The following is a 17533-nucleotide window of genomic DNA, read 5'->3' as shown; positions in this document are numbered from 1 at the left end:
AGCAGGATAGCTGTACTTTCGCGCGGAAGTGGCGCCACGGCCAGAATCTGAAACACGCTCGCGGTCCGCCCGGCCGTGCTCGCTTTGGTTTGAAATCAATTATAACAGATGGTGCTCATTTTCCTAATAATAAATGGGAAAATATAAAGCTGCCGCCCTTGCCGATATTCTGTGAATTCTGTCTCCATTACGAATATTTTAATGAAATGAAATATATTGATTTGCATTAATTTAGTTTTAGTTTAGCTTGTTCAAACACAACTTTAATTGTGACGCTTTTTAAGTCGATATATTGCGCGTCACGTTATAATGTGTTTCGGGCATAACTTGACTCGACTCAACCCGACCGACTTGATTCGTGTTTAAATTTGACGAATCGCTTCACAAGGGCCAAACCTAACCACTACATTAATACGCTAAGGACCGTCGTAGCAACTCGGTTTGGTCAAACCGGGTTGAAACCGGTTTACGTAGAAAATCAAACCGTTCAGCCCGGTTTGCGATATTTTCGGTTTGGCACATCTCTACTAATAATAAAAAAATATGCCCGATATGTCAGAATTGTCAAAAGTCATTCACCGATTCAGATATTTATTTTGCGAAATAAACGTTTTTCGACGATTTACTTAAGTTCTGCGCTATGTATTGCATTGCATAGTGAACCATTGTGGAAGTAAATGGAAACCGAAATCCGACGTAAAATTTCACAAGTAAGTACTTATTTTACCAAAATGTTCATAAACCTCGCTGGCAATAAATTTTCTGCTATTTTGCTTGTAATCTTGGTTAGTTCTTATCATTATATTGTTTTCATTGTCTCAAATTATATCAAAATTCCCACGAATAGGTTTAGAACGATAAATATGACCTTTAAAGAAAAAATATCTGGGCAACCGAGCTTCGCTCGGTTCTGTTTCGTATCCTTGACATGTGTCGCCATCTAGTTCAAAAATGAATAGTACCTACATCGAGCGAAAGAATTCTCAGCCTTAACAACACAACTACTCCACACGAGATGGCGCGCATTTCGCCACAAAAACTCAAATAGTGTATTTTCTATTCGTTTTAGCCTTGACCTGTGTCGCCATCTAGTGTTTGCAATAAATTGTACTTACATCGACCGAAAGAATTCTGTCTTAACAGTACAACTACTGCACACGAGATGGCGCGCGAAGAAAAACGCATGAAAACTCGAAAATTCGCGTTTTCCGGGACCTAAGGATAAGTTAGACCGATTTTTCACCCCCAAAAACCCCCACATAACAAATTTCTGCGAAATCGTTAGAGCGGTTTCCGAGATCGTCAGTGTAAATAAATAAATATATAAATAAATAAATAAATAAATAAATAAATATACAAGAATTGCTCGTTTAAAAGTATAAGATAATGCTATGTGTGGTTTTACGACTAGGGTGACCAATCTTTTTTCTTGCATGGTATTTACTCTTATTGAATGGAGCTAAATCTATCAACTTGGTACGGTTTCTATGTTCATAGTTCATATCACAGTATAATAATACCAACTTTATTGTTTATGTCTTTACAATTAACATGAATAATATTAAACTTTTCAGTGTTCCAAAAGATGAAGGAAGGAGGCAGCGTTGGCTGTCGATTGTACCGATAAAAGGAAATGTTTCAGAGCGTTCGACAATTTGCAGATTTGCACTTTAAGCCTGAAGATTATGACACAGAAAGAAATTTTAAAAATCGGCCCAGTAACGACGGAGATATCGTGGCATAAACATTAAATTGAGATACATATATATATATATATACATGCGAAGAGAATTGAAATACGTACGAATTGAGAACCACCTTCCTTGAGATTTGGGGCGGCGCTTGAAAATAAAGATACTGTTTTAAAACGTCCTAGTATTTCATTATTTCCCCATTGACAAATACTTCCCTTATATTTTTGTGGCTATTCCCACTAGTTACCACCAAGTTTTTACCTGTCCTAACTACTGGGATTTTCCCCACATTGTTAATTACCACACCGGGGGTTGATAGCTACTGGGATTAGTTTTCCCAGTAGTTACTACCAAAATATTATTGTGATAGTTTAAAGTGACTGAAACATTTTTTAATAAATACAGGTGTCAGTAAAAGAAAAGTTATATTTTAAGCCTCGTGTTGCAACACTCACCACGCTCTTATTCTGGAACGGTTCTGAAAAAAAAATCCCAGTAGTTTACCACTGGTAAAAACTGTACCGTATTTTGTGGCGTAAGGCAAAGTAACTGCAAAGTGGTATAGAAATGGACCTTATTGGCGGTTGACAAATTAGTAAGGTGCATTAGAGTAATTCCGAATGACAGAAATGTTCAGATAATTCCGAAAGGGGAATCTTGATATGACGGAAATAATGGTGATTTCTATGCGACTTTCCTAATTAGACGACTTTCGGAATTGCCCTAATGTACCTTACTTTTTGAGTTTGTGAGGATGGATGTTCACTTTCGTGATAAAACGATTGATCGGATTTGAATTTAATAAGTTACAAAATTAATCAGTCGTATAAACGTAATACGTCAAATTCCGCGGGATATCCCTAATGTATGCTTAATCATGGACACCCTAAAGAAAGAGATGCAAGACCGGCGTGACGTAATTCAAGGTCAAATTTTCTGGCTTCAACGTAATGTTCGGCACGCAATATCCATGGTATATAATATTCTTGGATGTAAATATGTTCATGTAAATAAAGAGTTTTGTTTCTAAATAGTGGATTTAATTTATATAAGTCTCACGTCATAAATCCTTTTTATATATCATTCATATTGTTATATGGTTTATTTAAATATATTTTTTTGATACATTAATATTTAAAATTTGTTTAAAATTACGAATTTCTGACAAGAAAATACTCCTTGAAAATGTCAAATTAATCGGCGGTGTGTTTGAGCCACATTTAAAAACGTGTTTTTTGAGCTCATTTTAACGCAAATTGTAGATTTGACGTTACTACGACATTTATGAATGCTGGTAACATCCTTTAGCCCTTTTCCGGCTCTCTGTGTCAAAGAAAGTAAGCAATTTAACATTTTGCTGTGAGAAATCCATTAAAATCTTGTAAAATATTAACAATTATCGATATACAGTGATTAATTATTGTGATATATTAAATTTACAAGATGTTCCACACAATATTTATTTCACAAGTGACCAAAACTAGTGGACTCAGTTGTCAAACACTTGCAGAGGTTAGGTTTATATTAAAAAATACTTCTCGTTTTAGGCCTTCATCATGAAGCAAATCGTTGCAAACCAGAAAGTGAAAATCCCTGAGGGATTGACTGTTCACGTGAAGTCGCGGCTGGTGACAGTGAAGGGGCCGCGAGGAGTTCTCAAGAGAAACTTCAAACACTTGGCTGTTGATATTCGCATGGTGAACCCGCGACTCCTGAAGGTTGAGAAATGGTTTGGCTCCAAGAAGGAGCTCGCTGCCGTGAGGACAGTCTGCTCCCACGTTGAAAACATGATCAAAGGTTTGTACAGTTTTGTTTATTTGCTACTTACGCTTGTAGACCTTAGTCTTCTTAAAATCAATGATTAAAGCTGGATTTAAGTGACGTCAAATGAGTTCCTGTGGGTCGTAAGGTAATTGTTATTTTAAATATTGAAGTTTCTGTGATGAATGATTTGTAGTTCCATTTACATGAATGAACATTTGAGGTTATGTTATATGTAGCTAATTTCTGCAATGGTTGGTTGAATTGAAGAGTACTTTAAAATTTACAGATTTTAAAATAACATGTAGAAAAGCTCACTCTGTACAAAATGCTTTGTGTGCTGTATTTCGTTACAAAACTTTAGAGAAGTACTGTTGCAAAACTTAAACCAGAAGGGATCTTACTTTGTTAAGCCATTTCTTATGAGAAATGAGATGTTGATGATGAGAGAACTTGATTATTTTATTTTTCCATTTTTCTATTAGCTCTCTCTGAGACATATCAGTGCTATCATAGACTTCACAGTGTAACTAAGGTTGTTTAAAATACTAATGACTTAACATACATGTAAAGAGAGTAGGGTATTAAATTTAACTGCCTTTAAAATGATTTCACAGCAAGTATGAAATAATGCGACAGAAGATTATTAGAAAAATGTAGACAGTGGTTACTTTTAGATACAATTTCTATTTTATAAATCACACAGAACTATAAAGAGTAACTTGACTATCTGTGCTTTGATATTGTTGCATTGTTTTTCATATACATTTCATAGTATCAATTTGTTTTATCAGTTTGAGCCGATTTGAATGGTATTCAAGTACTCTATTCGTCAGGGCTTGTTGTAGAACTAGATGTTTGGCACTACAGCAGGAGGAACTCTTTCACCCGAACCCTGAGAATTTAATCCCTGTTCGGGTTATAGTATAAATAGGTGATTTGTATGAAAGTAAACAAACATATATTTTGACAACCGGTCTGGCGCAGTCGGTAGTGACCCTGCCTGCTGCGCCGCAGTCCCGGGTTCGAATCCCGGTAAGGGCTTTTATTTGTGTGATGAGCACAGATATTTGTTCCTGAGTCATGGATGTTTTCTATGTATATAAGTATTTATATATTATATATATCATTGTCTGAGTACCCACAATACAAGCCTTCTTGAGCTTACCGTGGGCCTCAGTCAATCTGTGTAAGAATGTCCTATTAAAAAAAAAATATTGTGAAATTTAACCCATGCATGAATTTTTCTTTTAACGAGATATTAATATATGTGATAGACAATGGTTGCCTGATTCTGGGAAAAATAATAAAAAAAATATTTAAGATCAATTTTTATATTAAATCAGTGTTAGAAGTTAAATAGGCCAAATCGTATTTATATAAATATATTGTAATTGGTAAGTTTTATTTTAAAAAAATGACTACTATTTAAAAGGTACACTATTTGTGGAACCTCTATGATAAAATGTTTAAACATAAACTAATTACTAACTCCGAAAAAATCAGCCTAAATCACATACTAAAAATCACCATTGTCCTGTTTTTTCACACTTTTCCGCCATTTCATCTTAATCCTTAAGTAATAAATAGTAAATCATTATATTATTTAATTTATTTAATTGTTTATTAAATAATAATAAATAATGAATAATAATTAAGCAATAAATGTGATTTTGGATAGCTACATGTCGAGCCACGGGCCTTCAAATATATGATGCATATATACATCACCATGCATTTAAGGGTTAAATGCGTATTCATCTGTAAATGTTACTAAAAACTATCTTAATATCTAACTATCTTAATCTGTGTTAAACTATCTTTAAAAATCCTTATTTTTCTTTATAGGGTAATATTTTATAGCAAATAAAAGGCTTGGGGCCCCGTTTCTCGAAAGGTACACGCCTTGTATATTACAAGTGCGCGAATTTTCAAATCATATGGGTTGTCATGGAACACACTTGTAATACAAGGCTTGTACCTTTTGAGAAACAGGCCACTGGTCTTGTTTTTTTGTAAAGCATTCGCTTCAACATTCAGAAACAACTTGTTCTGATTATGTAGGGATTTGGATTAAAGAGGTCCTGCTGTACGTGAGATGTAATGATTTGACAGTTGCATGTTTATGGTATTATCGTCTTCGAAAAATTGCACAAACATGTTTTTAGTACCGGGCATCCTTAGGATCTAGCTGGAATGGAGGCTGGACTTAGAGGGAATAGTGTAGGGAATTTTCAGATTCTATCAAATTACCTTTACCTTTTTTGTAGAATTAAATGGTTAGTAACTTAAAAAAAAAGATAATTACGCTAAAGAGGCATATACTTATGCTAATTCAAATTTATATTTATTCCAGGTGTCACCAAGGGATTCCAGTACAAGATGCGTGCTGTATACGCCCATTTCCCCATTAACTGTGTCACCACTGAAGGCAACAGCGTCATTGAAATCCGTAATTTCCTTGGCGAGAAGTACATCCGGAGGGTAAAGATGGCACCAGGCGTCACTGTTGTCAACTCCCCCAAACAGAAGGACGAGCTGATTATCGAAGGCAACTCTCTCGAGGATGTCTCCAGCTCGGCTGCCCTCATCCAACAGTCCACCACCGTCAAAAATAAGGATATCCGAAAATTCTTAGACGGTCTTTACGTATCTGAGAAGACTACGGTTGTACCCGATGAGATATAAGGACATTAAATATTAAAATACAGAATACAGCTTTTTTTTTTCACTAATTAAATCTGAAGTACATAATAGATATAACCTAACCACAAAATTAAAATTTTGAAAAAACCCCCGACTGCGACATAGTAGACCGATTTTCATGAAACATGGCTAAGAACACTCCCGACTAACTCAGCTTTCAGACAAAAAAAACTAAATCTAAATCGGTTCATCCGTTCGGGAGCTACGATGCCACAGACAGACAAACAGACAGATAGACACGTCAAACTTATAACACCCCTTCGTTTTTGCGTCGGGGGTTAAAAAGTACCAGTGGTCGACACGCTGACGCCTAATAGAGATTATGCTTCTGTCATACCTATTTAATTGATAGTGACTTAAGATTTAAAGTCACATCTATTGGGTTACTATCTCCCACAGGTACTTTTACCTTAGTGCAAATTCAAGTGATAACTACACACGTGTATCGTACGAAGTTTTAGGGTGAAGTCACATGTATCAGGAGCGAGCCGCATTTTATGTCTGAGAAATCGCTCTTTATTATAAACACTCGTACGCAAGCTTTCCGATGGGTACCTAAGGTAAGCGTTTTCATACTAACGACCGATTTCTTATTAACCCACTTAAAATGCGGCTCGATGCTAATAAATGTGATTTCACAGCCTTACACTAAATATGGGAACTATTATGATACAAGATACACGGAAAAGAGTTAAGTTCGAAGGGAGGAGTCACAGATATATGAAATAACGAGATGGGACATACCGGGCGATTTGTATACATAGAATACGCCTGTCGCAAGGTCTTCGCAACCCACACAAAGCACCAGTAATTGTAAAGACCACAGATATATGAAATAGTATTTAATGCTCTGAGGAAGGAGTGATGTAAATCGACACGAGTTCCGAGTTTTCCATTCGCACGTGTATTGTACATTTTTTTCTTCCTCTTTTCCGCACTTGTATCGTAAGGGTAAGTGCATGCTGTTGTTATAAAAATACCAAAGTCACTATAAGTGTGCTGTTCCGATTTGAGGAGTTCCGTTCTGACACTTCTGACATCATCAGCAGTTCCACTGCACCAAGTGTCACTGTTCCGTACATAAATGCATGCTGTTCTTATAAAAACATAAAAATCACCATATGTACCTATGCCTTTCAGATTTGAGGAGTTCCCTCGATTTCTCCAGGATCCCATCATCAGAACTGGGTTCTGATAAAAATGGGACCAATCTGTATGCATATACAATTATACATTCAATAAAAAAAAAATCAAAATCGGTCCAGTAACAACGGAGATATCGTGGAACAAACATTTAAAAAAAAACATACAGACGAATTGAGAACCCTCCTTCCTTGAGATTTGGGGCGGCGGTTAATGATGGATATCATTACATAGAAAAACTGGTGCAATAATTTTTAAGAAAAAAAAACCGCCTTCCTTTGGGGTTCTGGTGATAAATACTTTCAAATGTTGGATTATGTTATCAATTCGTCTGTATATTTTTTAATGTTTGTTATTCGATATCTCCGTCATTTCTAAACCAATTTTGAAATCTGGATGACTCTGATAATCATTCTCATCTGTAAGTACTACAGATGAGAATGATTATCAGAACGGAACTCTAACCAGGGGCGGCTCACTCTTCATCAGCAGTTCCACTGCACCAAATGTCACTGTTCTGGACGTAAGTGCATGCTGTTCTTATAAAAATACCAAAGTCACTATAAGTGTGCCGTTCAGTTTTGAGGAGTTCCGTTCTGACCATCATCAGCAATTCCACTGCACCAAATATCACTGTTCTGGACGTAAGTGCATGCTGTTCTTATAAAAATACCAAAGTCACTATAAGTGTGCCGTTCAGATTTGAGGAGTTCCATTCTGACCATCATCAGGAGTTCCACTGCACCAAATGTCACTGTTCCGTACGTAAATGCATGCTGTTCCTTTAAAAACACAAAAATCACCTATGTATGCCTTTCAGATTTGAGGAGTTCCCTCGATTTCTCCAGGATCCCATCATCAGAACTGGGTTCTGAGAAAAATGTGACCAATCTGTATGCATATACATTCAATCAAAAAAATTTTTTTCAAAATCGGTCTAGTAACGACGGAGATATCGAGGAACAAACATTAAAAAAAAAACATACAGACGACTTGATAACCCCTTCCTTTTGAGATTTGGAACAGGGGCGGCTCACTCCGCGATTCTATCACCGCGCTACAAGTACATGCTGGCGGCCGCGAGTTCGCGGCCTAATCAGGGGTGGCGCGCGTTCTCACGGAACGCACGTTCGCACTTTCTATTGTTACTTTACGTCGCGAGATTTTTTAAAGTTTTATATGCGGTGTCGGCGTGTGAATGGCTAATAGTGATTAGTTAAATAGACATCATGAATAAAATAGGACAATCTTACACAGATCTACTATTGATTAAGTCCCACGGAAAAGTTCAATAAGGCTTGTGATTTTGGGGCTTAAACAAAAATATATAAATAATGTATATATACCTACAAATTACACAAGACTGGAGTATAATAGTATAACATTTTATCTGAGTATTAATTCGTTTTAATCCATAGGCAACCCTATCGTCCGACGCTGCGCACGTGCGGCTCGTTTCTTTGTTAGAATTTTGTAGGTATTTAAAAGGCGGCATTTCGTGAACATCAAAGCAGTGAGCCTTCTGTACTTGTACTATTATATATTCTGTGTTTGGAAGGCGGTTAATAAAAACTACCCGCCCGCCGTCGCCGTCGGCTGTGGCGGCATGCTTAACCCTTAATAGGGCAGGGGGCACATATTTACCACCATACTTTAGTTTGGACTTTATTTGACAGAATTCAAATTTGACTAATTTCCGAAATTCTTCTGCCCTATTAAGGGTTAATGACTGGTGCTGAAAAGGCACCGTGTAAACGACTCTGGAGAGAAAAAGTCGGTTTGCTGGCTAGATTTAGGCGGCTGAAAATAGTCGTCGTCTAAACGGTCTGAAGATGTCTTCAAAATACATTTTGGACAAGCTCGAGTTTTTATTGAGGGGATCTATGAGGAATCAGTGGGTAAAAAAACGGGTGATCAGGTAAACTCAAATAGAATTTTCAACGTAAATAATTTTTATTCAAACTAGTCTATTGAACATCACTAACTCATAAACATTGTACATCTGCAAATATGGGTACCTAATAAAATGTTAAGACTGCATTAATAATGACTCTAAATTAATAATTTACACAGGATAGCATGCTTGATTAATTCAATACCTACTTAACGCGATAAAATAAAATAAATACCTATTAAAATAAAACATTTCCATTAAAATAATTGTTAATACAGTAGTCACATGTTAAAATAAATTAGAATAGTTCTATTACATAGTTTTGAACTGTTATATACATTATATCAAGATTTGATAACCAATATAACCATCAAGGAATTACGACTAGCTATCGCAACTACCTAAATCTAAGTATAATAAAACTTGAATTTTATTGAAAGACCAATTACAATTTGAAAGACGATGTATTGCTAATTTATTGATATCTTTGGCAGGTAGCTATACAGGACCGACGAGGCGAATGCAGCGCATAATTACAATTAAAGCTAGTCGCAATTCCTTCCTCCGTTACTGTTTATAATATCGGTAGATAATATTTGTCATGAAAATAATAGCTATTTAACACATCAAACTTAAAACTAGTTTAAGTACGATGGGAATATTTATGGGTTTCCCAGTATTCCATTACATTATGCAATAAAATGAAGCCACATAAGTCGATATAACAGTAAAGTATTGCATCCACAGTGCGCTTCGTGCCATATTTGCAGATGGTCATTCTATTATTCAGTAAGAAAATAAAATTCTCAATAAATAAATGTCAAATACTATTTAAATTGGTGAGACACTTCACACCAGATAACACAATTGCTTACTATAAAAATGATCAACAAACAACTCGCACCGCGCCTAATGTGTCGAGGAGGACATTAGAGTGCAGAATATGTCATGAGATTCAGTGGCTACGGTAGTTTGCCGCTTGAGCAAATAATCCTGATAATGCAACGACTTAGCCTAGCCGTGGGCGCGTGAGGTGGGCGTGGGGCTACTCCTAGATTACACTAGTCCATAACACTAGCTCGTAATTATTACACTATGTCAACATCACCGGTGCACCGTGACACGTCAAGTAATAGTAATAACTTCACTATTATTAAACTTCAATAACATGACGAAGATTCAAAACGTATCTAGCAACCTGAGTAAATTAACATGATAATACATTTTTTAATTTGTTTAATATACAATCAATTTACATAGGTAGTCGATCGAAGCGCATAATTATTTATTAGTGGGACTCTCCGAGTGACTAAAATTAGTATAGATATAATAAATAAGGGTACAACTCGATACAAACACCGCGATCGGTCGACACTATCGCTAGTCAATAGATCCGCACGATAAACTTAAGCGTAGTGCACATACTACAACGATTAGCGAGTCATTGGTCAACTTTACGCACGAGTGATAATTTACATTAAGTAGATATTTAAAACGGTAACTTACGCTAAACGAACTCCGGGAAGGGGTATCGAGGAAGCGGCGGCTACTCGTTAAACTATAAAGGCGACTCGAACGGATCACGCCGGCGCGGTTCTAGTTATTGCTCGGGGCCCGGCGCCGGCCCGGGCGCTGCCGGCGCGCGCTACAGCGGCTCGCGGCGCGGCACCCACACGCTGGGCCCGCTCTCCGCCGTGATCACGGCCTTCACCTTCGAGTAGATCTCCTCCGGCGTGTCGCCCGTCACCACCGCTGCAACACCACACGATGTTAGGAACGTGACACCTACATTGCTAATTCATATTACATATAGATCATTCAAATACCCGGCCGGTTGAACCGCTACCTCTTAACACTTTAACGACTCAATTCTTCTCAAACTTGCAATGAAATTTTGCCATTATGTACTTCAAATTAGGTCGGGAAGGTATCTGGTTTGTTGAGTGAGGATGATATGTAATGGAATTTCATAGTAATTTCCCCACCTAACCTAAGTCAGCCATGCTTGAGTCATTTGTTTCTAAACCTCAAATTCTGACACAACGCCACAGAATAAATAATACTTAGGACAACGTCACCATAAGAAAAAAAACATGCAAAACGGTTTACACAGATGGTGGCGCCCCCTATTAATTTCTACTCTTTTTTGCCAGACTATAATGCGGTAAATATCACCGGTTAAAACGTTATCTCAGATTTAAGAAAAGTTTGAGCGCGGAAATTAAATAACATGTTTGCTCGGATTTATCAAATATTTTATCAAGAGCTTTTTCAAATTTCATAATGAGTTCGGACAATAGTGATGTGAATGTGGATTTAAAGTGTAGAAGATATGCCTTCGGAATTGCGAGCGGAGGCTGAAGTAGACATGAGTAACTTACTGCTCCCGAAATCCAAAGTAAGATACATGACGGCGTATGAACATTTCTTAAAATGGAAAACTTTCAAGGTGAGTTTTTTAGCCCATTTCATTGCAAATTTGAGAAAAGCCCTATACATTCCTAGCCGTGAAAAGGGCTTACAGGCTTCGTATCACTATCCGGCTAACTACTCATACTCACCCTGTAAGCCCTTCTTTCCCGGCGTCTGACGTAATGTACTATTTCTCAAACATGCAATGAAATATTGTCTTTACGTTCCTTAAAATGGGCTGGGAAGTATCGCTTTTTGGGCGCAACAACTCGAGAGGACTGTAAAGGGATTTCATATAATTTTTAGGCCTAGGCCTGCAAAGTAACTTTTTTTTATAAAATATTGTCCTTAGAGCATTTTTTTTTTATTTCATTGTATGTTTGAGAAAAGCACTATACATGCATCGGCGTGAAAACGGATTCCCGGCCTCGTATCCCTATCCGTATATACCCACTTGGCCGGAAATCCTCATTTTCCCGGCCTCTGATGTAATGTACTATTACATACCAGTAAAGTATTCGGCGAACTCCTGTTCCATCTTCAGGGCGCGCTCGAAAGTCTTCTTTGCCTGTTCTTCAGTCATCCGCTTATTCATTTCCCTAAAAAAGGAGTAAAGTAAGTGACGTTAGGTAATAATAAAACAAATAATCGTGCATAACAATATATGAAAGGAACAAAATCGCCATTGATGCGGCCAGACCCTTTTCAAGTTTTTTTTTGTGTTATATTTTATGTACAGTAGTAAACTGGGGAGTGACAATAAAGAGTATGGGTATGAGATATTCGTGACTTGGTAATTCATAACTTATTTTTATTCTAAGACAGCATAATAAAATTGCTCTATACTTACATTATAGATTCTACACTCTTTGGTTTAATAAATATGGCTATGGGATAAAGTTGTGCCACTTGCAATCTCTTAATGGCATTTCCGCTCACGTCTAAAATGCAGTGTTTACCCTGGAACAATAATAAAAAATTAGTACAAGAACTACAACCTCTCTTTTATGCCGACGGTGCAGCGTGGGAGCTTATAGAGCAAATTATTATTATTATTATTATTTAATAAGCAGGCAGGCAGTTAAAGAACTGATATAGCCTGTATCCAGTGATCATTGTGACAGTAATCATAGCCGAGTTGTAGATGTAATGTGCTTGTCTAGTCTATTTTTAAACTGATTCACATTTTGTGCTGAGACCACGTCTTCTGGGAGTTTGTTCCAAGATCTTACTACTCGATTGCTCAAAAAGTGTTTATAAGGGTTACTGTGAGATCTATCACTCTCTAGCTTTAAGTGATGACCTCTCAAACGAGTGTTGTTATTACGCTTGAACATCTCTATATAATTGTTAGTGTAACTGACCAGGGGGGTTACCATGACGTACTAAAGACGTTCAGTTTAGGTTGAGAGAAAGGGACACAGCTATAGCAGTTACATAGCTCCGTCCCTCCCTCTCAACCTAAACTGAACGGCTTTAGCACGTCATGGTAACCCCCCAGGTCCAATAACTGAAGGAAGGGGGCCAGTTACTGGCAACTGACTTTATTTGGCTTAAAAAAAAATTAATTATTAGTATTGTAAATCTTGGATTCAGGTACCTATGGAATCAAATTTGATCTAAAAATAATAATTTTGTTTTTCTTTTAAGAGCGTTATAACATTTCGGCGTCGGGCGAAATTAGGTATTTTACCCGCCGCGCGAGCCCAATATGCCGACCCTTTCTAGCACGTCTTATCACTCGCTCGCACTACAATAATGGGCAAAACAATCTTGATCCTTCCTATGGAATTTTGATAACAACCACAATCTACTATCTCGATATAAACTTTTGATTTCTAATAAACATTATTTTGTACGAAAATACTAGAATATAGCGCAAAATAATATTAATTATGTTAAAATTTATTTAAAAATTTAAAGTAATAATTATAAACTATGATTATATTTAAGTAGATCCCATTCCAAATATTTGCTTTTGTTGTATGATAAGTATTAGAGTATAGTACATTACGATACAAGTGCGTAAAAAAGGAAGTTCGAAACGAGTGGCGATAATTTAAAACACGACCGAAGGGAGTGTTTTAAATCGACACGAGTTAAGAATTTCCTTTTTGCACGTGCATCGTACGACGTTTTTCAGTACAGATGAGCCTCCGAAGTTTCGACCTGTTATATAATGAACCACTTCTCGCACTAGTGCGTAAAAAAAACACCATCTGTACTGAAAAAGTATATATTAATATGATGATAAAATATGTCAAATACAATTCTAATTACTTCAAGGTGGTACTCAGGGTCTGATGATGGAGCCAGATGGTGGTCACCAGGTACTAATGAACCATGTGACTAAACGACTTCGTGTTTATGCTCGTTGGGTTCGTCTCAACAAGACCTTTGATAAAAGGTGGTACTTAAGGTCTGATGATGGAGCCAGATGGTGGTCACCAATACCAATGAACCATATGACTATACTACTTTGTGTTTGGGCTCATTGGGTTCGTCTCAACAAGACCTTTGACAAGAGGTGGTACTCAGGGTCTGATGATGGAGCCAGATGGTGGTCACCAGTACCAATGAACCATATGACTAAACCACTTCGTGTTTAGGCTCAATGGGATCGTCTCAATAAGACCTTTGACAAGAGGTGGTACTCAGGGTCTGATGATGGAGCCAGATGGTGGTCACCAGTACCGATGAACCATGGAACTAAACCACTTCGTGTGTAGGCTCATTGGAATCGTCTCAACAAGACCTTTGACAAGAGGTGGTACTCAGGGTCTGATGATGGAGACAGATGGTGGTCACCAAAAAATCAACTCGCATATGTGAATAACATAAAAAAACACGAAGTGGTTCAGTTACATGGGTTCATTGGTACCGGTGACAACCATCTGGCTCCATCATCAGACCCTCAGTACCACCTCTTGTCAAAGGTCTTGTTGAGATGAACCCAATGAGCCTAAACACGAATTGGTTTAGTTCCATGGTTCATCAGTACTGGTGACCACCATCTAGCTCCATTATCAGACCCTGAGTACCACCTCTTGTCAAATATCTTATTGAGACGATCCCATTGAGCCTATACACGAAGTGGTTTAGTCATATGGTTCATTGGTACTGGTGACCACCATCTGGCTCCATCATCAGACCCTGAGTACCACCTCTTGTCAAAGGTCTTGTTGAGACGAACCCAACGAGCCTAAACACGAGGTGGTTTACTTACATGGTTCACTGGTACTGGTGACCACCATCTGTCTCCATCATCAGACCCTGAGTACCACCTCTTGTCAAAGGTCTTGTTGAGACGATTCCAATGAGCCTAAACACGAATTGGTTTAATTCCATGGTTCATCGGTACTGGTGACCACCATCTGGCTCCATTATCAGACCCTGAGTACCACCTCTTGTCAAAGATCTTATTGAGACGATCCCATTGAGCCTATACACGAAGTGGTTTAGTCATATGGTTCATTGGTACTGGTGACCACCATCTGGCTCCATCATCAGACCCTGAGTACCACCTCCTGTCAAAGGTATTGTTGAGACGAACCCAATGACCCCAAACACGAAGTGGTATAGTCATATGGTTCATTGGTGCTGGTGACCACCATCTGGCCCCATCATCACCTCTTGTCAAAGGTCTTGTTGAGACGAACCCAACGAGCCTAAACACGAGCTGGTTTACTTACATGGTTCACTGGTACTGGTGACCACCTTCTGGCTCCATCATCAGATCCCGAGTACCATCTTGATGTGTCTTATCATCTTGACCGTATTGTAATTTTCACATATTTATCATCATAACGTTGTAATACTTTAACATTCAAACATAACAAAATATTACAAAAGCAAATATTTACGGATCTAGGATCAAATTCGTTGGTCGCTGTTTACACACACACAATGCGTGGATAGCCCGTGTATAAACAAGGTGTCCGACCCACACAATGATAAATATTCTCGACGTTCGCGATGAAAACTTGGAGAGCGAAGCGACATACGTCTGACCTCCACGAGCTCCGACGCGGCACTGAAATCGCAGGCGTCCGTCGCCGGTAAAATAGCGACAGGAAGGCTAGTTTTCAAAAAATTGGCAAAAAATCATTATAAAATATTATAACGACAACTGGATAACAGAAATTTAAGCAGATTGTGCAGATTATTTATATACTAAAATAACTTCGATAACATGTAGATTTTCGGAGAAATGATCACTTGTTTCGATGTATTTTCAAGACAAAATTGAGTTCGTTTTACTTTCAATTTCTCAATTTCAAAGGATTAAATGATAAATATTGTTTAATGGGCCTAAAGTACAAGATATAAGGAACTTAAATTTACCGCATTTATGAGAGTGAGCTTATCAAATTGTACATAATAAGAGCTCCGAAATCAGTGCTTCACGCGGTTTTTCCTAAACGAGCATCAGAAAAAAAATCATTACCAATTGAATAAGCTTTTTCTTTCATATGTTTTTTGTTTAACCTACGGTTAATAACATGTTCTAACTGAAACAAGTACTTTTACTGTCTTTTAGTATGGGTAAAGTGTACAATTTTATCGTTGAATATTGAGAATTTTACAATATATCGCCATTTTTTGTCATAGCGCTCTTAAGGTTTTGTTAAAGTTTTACTCCGATGGTTCCTATCACTGCCAATCAGGAAAGCCGATCAAGCAGATTCTTCGATTCTTGACTTCGTGTAGGCCCATCATGTACACAAACCTTCTCGGTGACCTCCGTGACAGAAGCTACAGAAGTGACGCACAGTGTTGGGCCGTCTGGATGAACAGCAGAGTTAGCACATGATTGGCGCGAGAGTATGTCGCCGCGAACTACCCGTCCTTATGTCATTAATACTAACTGGAAGAAGACGTGCGATTTATCTCGCGTCAATCATGTGCTAACCCTGCAGTATTTAGTCTGTACGTGCCGCGCTATCTGATTCCAGCTACCTACGAAGTGGATTTGCGTCCGTCGGCCGTGTAGTCGCGACGTGTGTACTGTGTACATACCTTCTCGGCGACCTCTCTGACGGAAGCGACGGAGGTGCCGTACAGGTTGTCGTTGTACTGGCCCGCCTCGATGAACAGATGGTTCTGTATGTCCCTCTCCATCTGCTCTCGGCTGCCTACGAAGTGATAGTCGCGTCCGTCCACTTCGTAGTCGCGCCGTTGTCGTGTAGTGTCTGTAAAAAATATGCTTATTATATCACAATGAAAAGAACATTTGCAGTCGTACTACTTTGCAAAATTTTACGACCAGGGACCGGAACCGCTTACCATAACCGGGGTTTTTCATAGGCTTATTTTAGAAGTTGTTTTAAAAACCCCAACCATAATGGTAACCTTTTGTAAGGGTGACTGTTTGATAGGGTAAGCCTATCTGATACAGTTAACTTAAATAACCTCTAACGAAAACCAAAATCAGTCTTAAAGGTTACCCTATCATTTTAGTTATTAAACCGTTTAAGCAACTTTAATCTCTGCGCACATTGAAATTCAACTTATTATTGAATAACCATAGCGAGTACAAGCTCATACGTATCGTCTCTAAACAAGTTTATGTCGATTCAAATAACGTAGTTTTATGTCGATTCAAACAATATTAGACTTTAAAACCTTACACTAAAATTTAAAACATAACTGACCTGAATTATCATAGTGTGTTTTGGCATTGAATGCATTCGTAGCGCGCGCCGGGTCGTTCTATTGTTTATCTATCTTACCTGTGCGTTTCCGAACAATTCTAGTTTTAGCTTTTTAAAGATCAACCTTTTGTTTGGCCGTCAGATCGGACCATCTCAGCAAATACGCTCATATTCGAGAGCAAATTTTAGTAAAGAACTAACTAAAAAAAATATTGTGAAAGAACAAAGCAAATAATTATATCGATATCTTACGATTAGATAATTGAAAA

At 37.8% G+C, this 17533-nt stretch overlaps 2 protein-coding genes across 12 annotated transcripts in view; one reads left to right on the top strand and one right to left on the bottom strand.

The window, feature by feature from the left end:
* The first annotated feature begins 2907 nt into the window (after nucleotides 1-2907).
* LOC125226792 (60S ribosomal protein L9) lies at nucleotides 2908-6168 on the top strand. The gene is made up of 3 exons (XM_048130892.1): nucleotides 2908-3031; nucleotides 3242-3491; nucleotides 5812-6168. Exons 2-3 carry the CDS (start codon nucleotides 3251-3253, stop codon nucleotides 6141-6143), a joined length of 573 nt encoding a protein of 190 aa, XP_047986849.1. The 5' UTR covers nucleotides 2908-3031; nucleotides 3242-3250; the 3' UTR covers nucleotides 6144-6168.
* Nucleotides 6169-9235: 3067 nt separating this feature from the next.
* The window catches only part of LOC125241778 (disks large 1 tumor suppressor protein), a 64091-nt gene continuing 55793 nt past the window's right edge, over nucleotides 9236-17533 (bottom strand). For all 11 annotated transcript variants that reach the window (XM_048150439.1, XM_048150511.1, XM_048150652.1 and 8 more), the window contains 4 exons: nucleotides 16630-16802; nucleotides 12461-12570; nucleotides 12118-12209; nucleotides 9236-10950 (listed from right to left, as the gene is read on the bottom strand). In XM_048150439.1, coding sequence (XP_048006396.1) covers nucleotides 10844-10950; nucleotides 12118-12209; nucleotides 12461-12570; nucleotides 16630-16802 — 482 coding nt within the window. In that variant the 3' untranslated portion in view covers nucleotides 9236-10843. The remainder of the gene's footprint in view (nucleotides 10951-12117; nucleotides 12210-12460; nucleotides 12571-16629; nucleotides 16803-17533) is intronic.

The sequence above is a fragment of the Leguminivora glycinivorella genome, chromosome 1, assembly GCF_023078275.1.
Source record: "Leguminivora glycinivorella isolate SPB_JAAS2020 chromosome 1, LegGlyc_1.1, whole genome shotgun sequence".
NCBI classification, from domain to species: domain Eukaryota; kingdom Metazoa; phylum Arthropoda; class Insecta; order Lepidoptera; family Tortricidae; genus Leguminivora; species Leguminivora glycinivorella.
The sequence above is the reverse complement of the archived record's forward strand: the minus strand, read 5'-3'. Positions and strand labels throughout refer to the sequence as shown.